This window comes from Musca domestica, unplaced genomic scaffold (genome assembly GCF_030504385.1).
Source record: "Musca domestica strain aabys unplaced genomic scaffold, Musca_domestica.polishedcontigs.V.1.1 159, whole genome shotgun sequence".
Lineage (NCBI taxonomy): Eukaryota > Metazoa > Arthropoda > Insecta > Diptera > Muscidae > Musca > Musca domestica.
Window position 1 is genome coordinate 1,232,008 of NW_026712218.1, and position 13,677 is coordinate 1,245,684.

Genomic DNA, 13,677 nt, shown 5'->3' on the forward strand with positions numbered 1-13,677 from the left:
CATTATACTGGGGCTATACGACTACGTGGACCTGCATAGGCGACTTGTGTAATAAACCATTACAATACTAAAATGCGAAATTTGACACAATTCCGATTAATAACGTCGCTACAATCATCAAAATACCGAATATCGGGAGGTACCGTTATATGGGGGCTGTACGAAGACGTAGATCGGCACAGACAATTCTCTGTCTTAGGCTGTAGTATCTACTACGAACTTCAAATACCAAATTTGAAACAATTCTGCAGAATAATGTCTCTAAAATCAACAAAATACCTAATATCTGGAGGCACCGTTATATGGGGGCTATACGAAGACGTGGACTAGCACAGACAATTTTGTGTCATAGGCTGCCGTATTCATTACGAACTTCAAATACCAAATTTGAAACAATTCCGGTGAATAGTGTAGCTAAAATCATCAAAATACCCGAAAATCGGGAGGTTCCGTTATATGGGAGCTATACGAAGACGTGGAACTGCATATACATTTTTCAGTCATAGGTTGAAGTACTCATTACGAACTTCAAATATGAAATTTGAAACAATTCCAGTGAATAGTGTCGCTAAAATCATCAAAATACCGAATATCAGAGGTACCGTTATATGAGGGCTACACGAAGACGTGGACCTGCACAGACAATTTTCTGTCTTAGGCTGTAGTATCCATTACGAACTTCAAATACCAACTTTGAAACAATTCAGGTGAATAATGTCGCTAAAATCATGAAAATACCAAATATCGGAGGTACCGTTATATGAGGGCTACGCGAAGACGTGGAGCTGCACAGACAATTTTCTGTCTTAGGCTGTAGTACCCATTGCGAACTTCAAATACCAAATTTGAAACAATTCTGGTGAATAGTGTCGCTAAAATCTTGAATATACCCGGAGGTAGCTTATATGGGGGCTATACCAAAACGTGGACCTACATCGCCCATTTTCAATACCAAAAGTCGTGCAGACAGAGTATATATTTGAGTAAAAATTTATTAACCTACTTCATTTCGTTCAAAATCTAGAGTGACTTCCACAGACGGACGGGCATCGCTAAATCGGCATAGAATTTTATTCTGATCAAGAATATATACACTTTGTGGGGTCTAAAATGTATATTTCGAGGTGTTACAAACGGAATGACAAATTTAACCACCATAGTATGAAGGGTATAAAAAGGGGTACACTCCGGAGACCAGCAAATACAAAGGAGCTGCAGTAACCCATATTTTTTCGTACTAAAATAAGGTTATAGGCACATGGAACGGCCTGTCCTCCCGGCAATTATCAAATTTAAAATAACAGATATGAGCTCCACCTTTGGGAAAATATATCAAATGTGAAATTGTGTCAAAGACATATAATATAATAAGATGCGACATTACATTTTCACTTTTATTCAATAGATGGCGTTGGCAGTTGAAAAATATGTTATGTCACGATATCGTGACATAGCATTATGTTATAATTTAACATAGCTGACACTTTTTAAGGGTTGTTGTTGATTTTATCGATTCAATGTACAAGGATATGCTCTGGAATAGATTTTTGAGACCATGTCTATCATACCTGACATTTTTTCCTCGTATTTCCGCCAATTTTCAGCGATATCGGAATAACATATTTTTCTAAAATTTCCAATGCATTCCGATATCAGCGAAAAATGGCGAAAATACGCGGAAAAAAATATCAAGTATGATAGACATGCTCTCAAAAATCTATTCCAGAGCATTTCCTTGTTCATTGAGCCGAAAAAAATCAACAACAACCCTTTAAAGTGTCAGTTCTGTTAAAATATAACATAATGCTATGTCACAATATTGTGACATAACATATTTTTCCACTACCAACGCCATCTATTGAAGAAAAGTGAAAATGTAATGTCCCATCTTATTATATTATATGTCTTTGGAAGGTAACTTCATAAGGGGCTAAGTAAAACGTAGACCTATAAATATCGAATTTTAAACAATTCCGTTCAGATATGTGGTTAAAATCGGGTTTGGGTGATTATTTCGATGGGCTACAAAGGGAATGACAAATTAAAAACGCTTTTCTGACTCACCTTCAAAATATTTTGGAACATTGTAACTGCCATATCAAAAAGTTCATAGTCCTGTTGTAAATGCTTCAACAATGGCGCTTTGAGTAAAGCTCGAGAATGGCGCCACAGATCATCGCTATCGGAACGAATTGCATGCAAGCTCGAAGAAGTAGAACCTCTGCGCCCACTGAAAAATAATCAATTATTCAGTATTTTTTGGATAAATACAATTTCAGTCAGGTGGTCTGTACCTCAAATTATTACTACGAAAATGTTCTGCAGCAAATTTACTCAAGTTATGCATTTTCCGTCGCTGTATGGTGTTGTATTTCGAGCGAATTGGTTTGTTTGGAACACTTTCAAACATCTCGCGATAAATTTTCAATATCCTTTCCGTTGGCTTTGTTAGGCACGCCAATATGACAACGGCTTTCGGCGAAAATTCTCCTTCTATGTGGTTACATACCCCTGAGAATATGCCGTTTTCATTTTCCATAATCTGTCCTCCAGTCACACCATTTGTCAACTCAACAAGATCTCCTTTTTTCAGTGCCAGCCCCTTTTCACTATTTGGCAATTCATCAGCCGGGTTTACCTTATCCACGGCTATACAATATCGAGATCTCTTTTTCAAATTATCAATCATATAGGAAATAAGTCGCTCCACATCCTTGGCCTCATAACATTTGAAGGTGAAATTTTCATTTTGTACCGTTTCCAAGAGGAAAGTGTCCACCGGGTTACTCTCATCCGATTTACTGGCGACTTTTGTAATTTCTGCATATGAAAGTTCGGCCAATATTTGTTCCATTTCATCGACAAAATAGACAGCATTGGAATTTACAGCTATCACTATTTGATCTATTTGAAGTTGTGGTCCATCCACCCGTACAGCTTCATAGAACCTAGAGAATAACATGGGCCATGTCAAATGGGCATATAGACAGATATCTTCAATAGCCGTTTGTTTAGGTGTTTTCAGTTTCACATATTCATGCTTCCGATAGGTTTCACGTATTAACTGCGTCCACTTTTGAGTGGACTCGTCACCGGATATAAGAAGTTCTTTGGGAACACTTTGTGGAATAAATTCGCGCAGAATCTGTAAAGAGGATATTTAAAGTTTGAAGCCAATCTTAGCAATGCGACTCAAAAAAAAAAAAAAATTAGTTCTTTATGGACTGTCATCATCTCGCCCGACGTATCTATAGACGACCTCAAATACGTTTTTACAGACTCCCTCAAAGGCGTATCTAAAGATGACCTCAAGGACGTCTCTATAGAGGACGGCAATGGCGTGAAGGACGTCTCCATAGACGTCGTGAAGAACGTCTCCATAGACGTCGTCGTGAAGGACGTCTCCATAGACGTCGTCGTGAAGGACGTCTCCATAGACGTCGTCGTGAAGGACGTCTCCATAGACGTCGTCGTGAAGGACGTCTCCATAGACGTCGTCGTGAAGGACGTCTCCATAGACGTCGTCGTGAAGGACGTCTCCATAGACGTCGTCGTGAAGGACGTCTCCATAGACGTCGTCGTGAAGGACGTCTCCATAGACGTCGTCGTGAAGGACGTCTCCATAGACGCCGTCGTGAAGGACGTCTCCATAGACGCCGTCGTGAAGGACGTCTCCATAGACGCCGTCGTGAAGGACGTCTCCATAGACGCCGTCGTGAAGGACGTCTCCATAGACGCCGTCGTGAAGGACGTCTCCATAGGTCGTCTATGGAGACGTCCTTCACGACGTCTATGGAGACGTCCTTCACGACGTCTATGGAGACGTCCTTCACGACGTCTATGGAGACGTCCTTCACGACGTCTATGGAGACGTCCTTCACGACGTCTATGGAGACATCCTTCACGACGTCTATGGAGACGTCCTTCACGACGTCTATGGAGACGTCCTTCACGACGTCTATGGAGACGTCCTTCACGACGTCTATGGAGACGTCCTTCACGACGACGTCTATGGAGACGTCCTTCACGACGACGTCTATGGAGACGTCCTTCACGACGACGTCTATGGAGACGTCCTTCACGACGACGTCTATGGAGACGTCCTTCACGACGTCTATGGAGACGTCCTTCACGACGTCTATGAGACGTCCTTCACGACGTCTATGGAGACGTCCTTCACGACGTCTATGGAGACGTCCTTCACGACGTCTATGGAGACGTCCTTCACGACGTCTATGGAGACGTCCTTCACGACGTCTATGGAGACGTCCTTCACGACGTCTATGGAGACGTCCTTCACGACGTCTATGGAGACGTCCTTCACGACGTCTATGGAGACGTCCTTCACGACGTCTATGGAGACCTCCTTCACGACGTCTATGGAGACGTCTTTCACGACGTCTACGACCTAAAGGGCGTTTCTATAGACGTCCTCATGGACATCTCTATAGACATCCTCAGGGGCGTCTCTAGAGATGTCCTCAGGTGCGTCTCTATTACGTTGTGTTACATGTTCATGTTACAGAAATGGCTATTAACCTCATCCTTCATTTCATCACCATGTTCCGCATAGTACTGCAAAGCACATATCATGGCTATATCTTTTTCCGAGCGACAACGATACTCCCCGAAATTCAGGCCTCTGCAAATCTGGAAAATTACAAAAATATAACTTTTTTTTTTCAAAAATATCTCCTTCCGAAATGCTCTCACCTGCTTATAGACCAAATATGCCGCCAGTTTATCCTGTCTTGGATCATACCAAGAGCTAAACATTTCCTTGCGAAAATACAATTTCCACAAAGCCTTGCGTTCATTTTGACCCTGTTCCTTGGCATACTGCTCACAATTGGAGATGGCATCCATAATGTGTTCGCTGCCATTACCCAATGACATAATTTTATCCGCAATTGAAATGACTAAAGAGAAACCAAAATTATCGATGAGACCCATATTAGCGGATAGTTGTTGTATGGCCTCTGCGGCTGTAGAAGCCGAATCGATTTGTAATTTCTTGGTGGAACCGTCCATTAGATAGATATCCAATGTGATGGTTGATTTGTTGCGAGTCGATTGTAGTTCCAACCATGATGGTGGTTGGGTACGCGGTCCATTTTGTAGGGTTCTATTTAGGCGATTTTCACAATACGGCCCGTAAAGTTCGGGACCATGTTGCAGGAAACATTTCAAGAAGTTAACAAATTTTGCACTTGGCGGAAAACAGCCAACACACAACGACAGCAAAATCCATCCCTTGGCAAAGGAGGTGCGATAGGGATTGTTGGTCAATTGTTTACAGATTTGGGCAAGAATTTCATCTCTGGCGAAAATTTTAGAAAATAAAAATATTAGAATTTGTTTATTTTCATTTTGTTTTAGCACTTACCTCAAATTCGGTCTCAGGATACCATGGCCAATGATAAAATGTAATTTTTCCAAATTACTCATTCTGGTATTCAACACTTGATGATAGTATTCAATTTCATTGGTATTATCCAGGGCTTTCCTTAGAATATCTGGTAGTTTTGTTTTCCTTTTCAAAGTTTTCCGTATTAAACGACGATGTTGTTCCTGATCTCCCATTGTGGCTAAAGCTTCTTGAAATTCTTTACTTTGCACAGTTGAACGACTGAGAGTTTGTGTCAGCCGTTGCATGACATTTGCTTTCACAGTACCGCCAGTGGGCGCATCATCATCCCCATCCTCGCTATATCTTGCCTCAGCCATGTCGCCCATGAAACGTAATATCATTATCCAAATGGACTGCAATTTAAAATAATACGTATATAACCATAATAACTTCTAAGAATTAGACACTGAATATTAAATGAGATATTTGTTTTTTTTATAATATTTTGAAACGCTACCTTGTGGCACATTTTGGGTGAAAATTATTAATTGTTAATTATTACGAACGAAATTTTCATACTTTTTCCGCAACCTAAAATAACTTTCTAACGATCCTCTTTCCCCTAATATTGGAGAAATAAATTGGAGAGCTGTATTTATAACGTTTGTAATTCGTGTCAAACTCGTACTTTTAAACGTAATTTCCAATTTATCCATTTAAAGCCAATCAAGCCGTCAACCGTTTACCACAGATCACTGTTAAATGACAAATCGCATTTTTTTTTTTTTGGAAAATTATAAAAAATGTCACCCAACGTACTCAGCAACTAGACGATGAATAAATAAATCAAATTATTTATTCAAATATCGCGCTATTATTATATGAGACGCGTGTTGTCTCATTGTATCTTCAATTATCATATTTGCAATTGAACATTTATTTTTAGCTTTCGTGCTATGCTATTTCGCAGTGTGCGTGTGTGTGTGAAACTTTATTTAGTTTTCCATTATTTAAGGCACGAGGTTTTTTACGAGATTCTCTTCCATTTTGAATATGTCACACATTTTCTTAAAAATAGCAGCAAAACCAGTAAAGAGTGGATTTAAAGTAGGGCTGGAATAAATCACAAGTTCAAGTTATCTTATGACTCCCTGTTAGTCACAAATGTTTATATTTTTAGAAAATGTTATGAAATGAGACGAGTCCTTAGGGACGAATATGAAGGGAGGGATTATGGTTCATTGTTAAACGAAGATAAATTGAACCTCGCCCGGACCTATGATACCACTGAGCAACACAAAAAGTAATTACAGGAAAAACTTTGTGGATGAATGAAAGTAAAGCTCGAAATAGAAAATATAGCGAAGCAACCTAAATTGAGGGAGCAAATTCTCCTTTTAAAGCACATTTTTGAAAAAAATCCTTATCTTATTGCTACATAATGTTTTCGGCAATATTACTAATAACAATACGAGGATTATTTTGGTATAACATTTTAACCTTCTAATGGAGTCAAGAAAGTAGTCATTTTAATCATTTTTATACCCTCCACCATAGTATGGAGGGTACATTAAGTTTGTCATTCCATTTGTAACACCTCGAAATATACATTTTAGACCCCACAAAGTATATTTATTTTTGATTAGCATAAAATTCTATTTCGATTTAGCAATGCCCGTCGGTCTTTCCGTCTATGGAAATTACTCTAGCCTCAGAACTAAATGAATTAAGTTGATAAAAATTTACTCAAATGTGTATTATGTTTGCAGGACATTTGGTATTGAAAATGGGCCATTTAGGTCCACGTCTTCGTATAGCCCCCATATAACGGTACCTCCCGATCATCATAAACACATTTTTTTTAAGTTTCGTATTTGAATATTGTAATAGCTTATGACAAAAGTTGCCTATGCAAGTCCACGTTGTCGTATAGACCCTAATATACAGCTACATTTGTATTTTAAGATTTTAACAGAATTTTTAACGGATTTTATTTTTTTTTTAATTGACAAATTTGTAACAAATGGTGAGGGTATTCAAAGTTCGACCCGGCCGAATTTTCAGCTTTTCTACTTTTTTTTCAAAAAATTTGTTGGAATTTCCATTTCCATTGTTTGTTGCATGTTAAAATTTTCTGCAACATTATCCGTATATATAAAAGAGAATAGAAATAACTGACTGAGAACCTGAACAGATCTCGATAAATTTTTATAGAGGTATTTTCGAGCTGTATCTGATGTCCGGTATCAAATATAATTGTGGTGTAGTGCATATTACGCATGTAAGGGACTTTAACATTAAATCTCAGTAAAATTTGAAGTTCTTGCTAGGCTGAATTCCGTTGGAAGTGCCAAAACCCAATTCGTTCGGGCTGATATTAACCATTTGGCGCACAATAAACCTGGAATTTAATAAAGGTTTATAAGGGAGATATATCGAAATCTGAACCGATCTTGATAACATTTTAGGCACTTGATTCTGAACAGTATCTGATATATGGTACAAAAGATCATTCTTATGGAGTACAGATTACGCACGTGAGAGACTTAAACACCAAATCGAATGCAGCACATATATCGGAGCTATAGTTATATCTCAACCAATTTTCACCAAATTTTATGCACTTGCTTCTAGACTGAATTCCGTCGGATGTACCAAAATTCAGGTCATTTGGATATTGATATTGACCATTTGGTATACAATTAATACGAAATCGGTTGAAGATATATGTGGGATTCTCACCAATTTCAAATGGGGGGGCCAAACGAATATTGTTTGGAAAATTTCATCTCAATCAGATAATAAATGTAAGCTCCAATTGGTTTACAAAAATGCATGGATTTTCAAAATATTGAACCCTATGTGGGGGAGGTACCAGAAAAAATAGCCCGTTCTCTTTACAAGATATCTTGTGTTGATGGAAGTATTGAGATGAACCAAATCTGAATGGAATTGGATGTTAGTTTTGCGTTTTATGAGCTTTATGTATATTCAAAATTCTGATCTTTTGTGTGGGTGGTAACGGAAGGAGTGGACCGATATATCACATCTCCATCTTCAGCAGATCTAGTGTTAGTAAAAATAATATGATGTGTGAAATATGAAGAGAACCTGAGAGAGAATGGTCCGATCTCTACCACGTTTATAACAGACCTAGCGTTGATAAAAATATTAAGATGTGCTAAGTTTGAATGGAATCGGATGTTAATTTCGCGTTCGGTCAAAATTTTGATCCTTTGTGGAGGAGGTACGAACACCGACGCAAATATAGAGATTTGTAAAGCTGAAGCAAAATCGAATGATCCTTTCTCTAACTGTGCTGAAAATTATTTTCTTTGAAATTGTCGAACTTTTGTGGGGGAGGTACCAGAAGGAGTGGACCGGTATTGCCCATCTCCGAACTTGATCTAAATTTGATAATAAATTTGATAAATTGATAATAGGGTCTAAAACCGTTATTTCGATGCGGCACATTTTTGCCGTATCAAATTATATTTACCCTCTTTTGTCGTATGGCTGAGGGTATAAAACTTTTTTTAAAAAAGGCAAAAAAAGTTTTTTTTTTGAAATATTGTCCAAAAAATTATGAACAAATTGTGCATAGATTACACTGCGACGTAGACGCCAATAAAACATGTGTATCTACTTTAAGTTCTATTTTCATAATCTACTGAGGTAATTGTGTAATTGTGGAAAGAATTGTAATTTTTTCACACAGCATGTGAAGTTATTGCCCAATTTTCTCAGCTTTTGGAGATAGAAACAATATTTCGAGGTATTACAGCTTTCAGAACTTTAACTGTCCCATAACATTTTCTCCGCATAGTAATGTGGAATATGGAACTCTCTTTTTGATTTTTATAACCTACAACATTATATGTTGGGGGTATTATAAGTTTGATTGGGCCAAAAATTATGTAACACCTCGATATATTGGTTTCCCACATAGGAAAGTATATATGGATCTTCCTATCTCGCCGAGCTGAGTCGATCTAGCTATGTATGTCCGTCCGTACGTCTGACCGTCTGTCCATGTTAATTTTTAATCACTCTCTAGGTCGCAATTATGGCCCGATCTTCACGAAATTCAGAATGAAGGTGGGGCTAGAGCTAGAATAGAACCCTATTTCTTCTGGAAATGATCGCATAATATTTAGGGGTTGAAATGGACCAAAAACTTAAAAATTACCCAAATTTGCAGTTGCTCCACAGGTCGCAATTATAGACCAATCAAAGCGGAAGTTAGCATAGGGCTAAAGCCTAGGGCTGGGCAGAAGCCATCCAATTTTGATGGTCATCGGGCAATATTTAGTGGGTGAAATAGACCGTAACATTTGTGTTAAACAAAAGTCAAATTTTCCATTAAACTGCGAATATTTTTAATCCTGGTGAAATCACAAATAGACGAAAAGGTCAATTCTGACCGTTACGTAGATGCCGATAGTAAATATATCGGATGTATATAGCGAAATATATAGAATGTATATATACAAAGGAAGGGGATGTTAGCTAGAATGCTTATATCTCAAGAATGGCTGGACCGATTTTGACAAATTTTGTCAATTCAGAATGCCCTTTTGGCTTACAAAAATGCCCTCTTGGCATAAAATGATGTTAATATCGATATTTAGAATTTTGTGTCATTTTTTTTATATTTTCAGATATTTTATCGCATGCTATTTTTTCAATTTGACTTATAAAATAAAGTGTATATTTTGTAATATTTGTTCAACTTACAACACAGGTTGGGGTTATTATGTACAGATTGCAATTATCGTCCGAATATAGCGAAATATCCTAGATAAGCAAATCATATAGATGAGTATAAATTTGGAGATGTAGAGGGGCCTCTTGCTTTTGGAGATGATCGCAAAATAAATGAACCAAAAACAGATAAAATGTCCTAATCACACAATTGAAGCCAATCGACACGCCTGAGAAGAGAGTTACGACAGAGAAGAATTCTAGCATTTTGGATAACCATTGGATTATATTTAGCTGTAAAATGGAACACAACAACTAACAGCACGATGGAGTGCGTAAACATTGGGCAAATGTCCCTGGTCGAAAAGCTAAGGGTAATATCTGGTCATTGCTCCATGACATAATTTCAAAAGCGCAATCTTCCAAAATGGATTTAGACATAAGGAGGCTTTCAACATATTGTAGGGTATCACATGGTCGATCCCGCACGACTATAATCCTTGCTTATTTGTTTTTAATACATCATATATGGAAATGTTAAAAAAATTCTATCTTCCTCCAAAGTTTTTCTAAAAATTTCAACTAACGCTATATAAACATTATATTCGGCTAATATATTCCCTTCTAATTATGCTAAATATTATAATAGATTTTAGCCAAACAAATTATTGCAAACCTCACTTGTGAAATACGTTAGAACATTTTTTTAATTCCGAAAAAAAACTTTCCATTGTTTATAATTTTCGAGCAATGGAATAATTTCCAGTTTCGATTTCATTTGGAATTTAACACCAACATATTATTTGGCGGAAATTATTATGGTTATTAACTTCACGAGTATTGTTTACGGCCGGCTTCTAGCTTAATATTTTAATTAGCACATCTGGACAATGCTTACCTGCGAGGCAATTTCGTCCAACGGCAAGTCATGATCAAGTAATGATTTTTTCAACGGCTTCTTGCTATAATGGCCAGTTACACCAGAATTGAAATAGGTTGCAGCGAATTTGGCAAAACTATATTCCGATGCATCGATATCGGGAACTTTGGTTTTGGGCAAGCGGATTGTGCCTCCAGTCGATGAATTTGTTTCAAGGGTTTTCTTCAAAGACTGCGGACAAAAAGAAAAAAAAAAACAAATTATTGAAATATTACATTCTAATTACCAACCACAACAATATAAACAAAACAAAATGTCTCGTGTAAACAAACACCTTGACTCTGTTACTCGTACAACCCACAAAACACAAACATAGTGCAGTACACAAACACATTCAGCAAACAATAACACACACTGTAACAACAACAACGACAAATCTAGATCATAAATTATTAGTTTATTGTTTTCTTATTTTTCTTGTTGTATTTTGTTATTGTTTTTCTACTTGACAAGAAATTATGATCGCTATTCACTTGTCAACGTTCTTTTCACTGTAGATCGTAAATATTTATCGGACTTGATGGCGGTCGCTTTAAGACTTTACTGATGCCATTAAATTTCTTTGATAGAAGTTAACCGTGGCGGTAGTTTATAACTCATATAAATTATGACAGCTAAATTTATCGTCTCTTGTATAAATACGAGGCAGGGTTATTTTCGTACAGTGGCTCAGTGCATTTGATGTAACAAAATGTATTTATGATATGATATTTATATCATACGTTTGTCATTCCATTTCTAACGTATCGAAATAATAATACTAAGAGAGTGGCATGACTCAAACCAGTAAGAAAAGATCAAAAGTCGGGCGGGCCCGAATACCCTACAACATTATGCGTATTTAGTAGAGCTAACGTAACAAAAAAGTATATATTCTAAATTTGGCAGATATATTTTCGAGCCGTATCCGATGCCCGGTATCAAATATCATTGTTGTGGGGTGGAATTAACGCATGGGAAGGACTTCAACCCCAATTCGAATAAAACATATAAGTGGAAGCTATAGCTATATCTGAGCCGCTTCTCACACAGATGTCCAAAAATTCAGGTCATTTGGACTGGTATTTACCTTATGGTGCACAATTAACCCGAAATCGGTTGAAAATATATATGGGAACTATATCTAAATTTGAATCTGTTCTCATTAATATCAATAGGGTTCGTCCTTGGGCCAAACAAATAGAGGGTGAGATTGAAAAACTGCAACTAACTTCAGTCTGCTGTCATTTCTAAGCCACTCGACCGACAGCTGTTAAAATTATTCCAGTGACAGCTCATTATATTGTTTACAAGCGTACAAAAGTATTTTGGTGAGAAGTTCTCCAGAAAAAAATTATTCGTGATGGAATTCAAGCGTGATAGTGTGATTTCTTTATATTTGGCTGGAAAATCACAAGTGGCTATCGTTAGAGAAATCCAGCATTTAAACGTGAATAAATCTTTTGTTTCTCGTACCATCGCTCATTACCGTGATAGTGGTAGCATAGCCCGACAGAAAACAGCAACATCAGCAGAAATGGTTCGAAAATTAAAGAAGCGACTTGATCGAAACCCGCGTCGCAGTGGCCGAAAAATGGTACCCCTACATACAATTTTATAATTCAAGGATTGTCATCTATCAAATCTTCTAAAATAGGTAAATAGGACTAGGATTATCAAAATACCAAACATCGGTGAGTATCGTTATATGTGCGCAATAGGAAAACGTGGAACTAAATATTCAATGTTCTGCCACCGGGCTAGAACCCACTATAAACTATAAATACCAATTTTTATGAAAGTATTGAATATCGGCAGGTGCCGTTATATCGGGGATATACCAAAACGTGGACCTATACATACAATGTTTCGCCACACGAGCTAGAACTCATTATGAGCTACAAATACCAAAAATCGTGATATCGTGATTTCAACAGACAGACAGACGTACATTTGCCACTATATTGGGTCTACGACGAATATTTAAGGATATTACAAACGGAATAACAAGGTTAATATACCCTCCTTTTTAGGCGGAGGGCATAATAATTTAAAAGAAATAAGCAAAGGCTATGGTCGTGCGGTGCCGTCCACATTATTTGAAGTAGAGCTTCAACATTGGCAGAACAATTTGTATTATGTTTAGGATGGTTGGTATCGAAAATGATATATCGGTCCACGTTTTGGTATAGCCGCCATTTAAATTTGGTATTTGAAATTCGTAACGGATACTACAGCATGTGACAGAAAATTGTCTATGAAGGTCCACATATCTGCATAGCCCCCATATAACGGTACCTCCCTATATTCGGTATTTTATTAAATTATTAAATTTTAACGACATTATTCACCGGAATTGTTTCAAATTGGTATTTTAAGTTCGTCATGGATACTACAGCCTATGACAGAAATTTTTAAGTGCAGGTCCACGTTCTGGTATGGCCCCCGTATAATGGTACCTCCCCATATCCGATGTTTTGATGATTTTATCTACATTATTCACCATTCGTTTTTTTAACGGTTTTTATTTTTTGAAAATTGCTAAATTCGTTCCAAATTGTGGATGGTGTTCAAGGTTCGGCCTGGCCTTACAGCTTTTTTAATTGTTTCTTCCTAAATGGTAGAAGGTATCAAAAGATACAACATATTGTTTAAATGTATGGTCACAAGGCAAGTGGATGAATTCTCCTTGAACTATCCACCA

The 13,677-nt window shown here is 37.3% G+C and overlaps 1 protein-coding gene across 1 annotated transcript in view; it reads right to left on the bottom strand.

Moving 5' to 3' along the window:
- The window catches only part of LOC109612329 (myosin-VIIa), a 60,666-nt gene that overhangs the window by 6,852 nt on the left and 40,137 nt on the right, over positions 1–13,677 (bottom strand). The window contains exons 6-11 of the mRNA XM_059119903.1: positions 10,953–11,165; positions 5,387–5,763; positions 4,714–5,320; positions 4,540–4,650; positions 2,295–3,145; positions 2,065–2,230 (exon numbers count right to left, since the gene is read on the bottom strand). Of these exons, the coding sequence (XP_058975886.1) occupies positions 2,065–2,230; positions 2,295–3,145; positions 4,540–4,650; positions 4,714–5,320; positions 5,387–5,763; positions 10,953–11,165 (2,325 nt within the window). The remainder of the gene's footprint in view (positions 1–2,064; positions 2,231–2,294; positions 3,146–4,539; positions 4,651–4,713; positions 5,321–5,386; positions 5,764–10,952; positions 11,166–13,677) is intronic.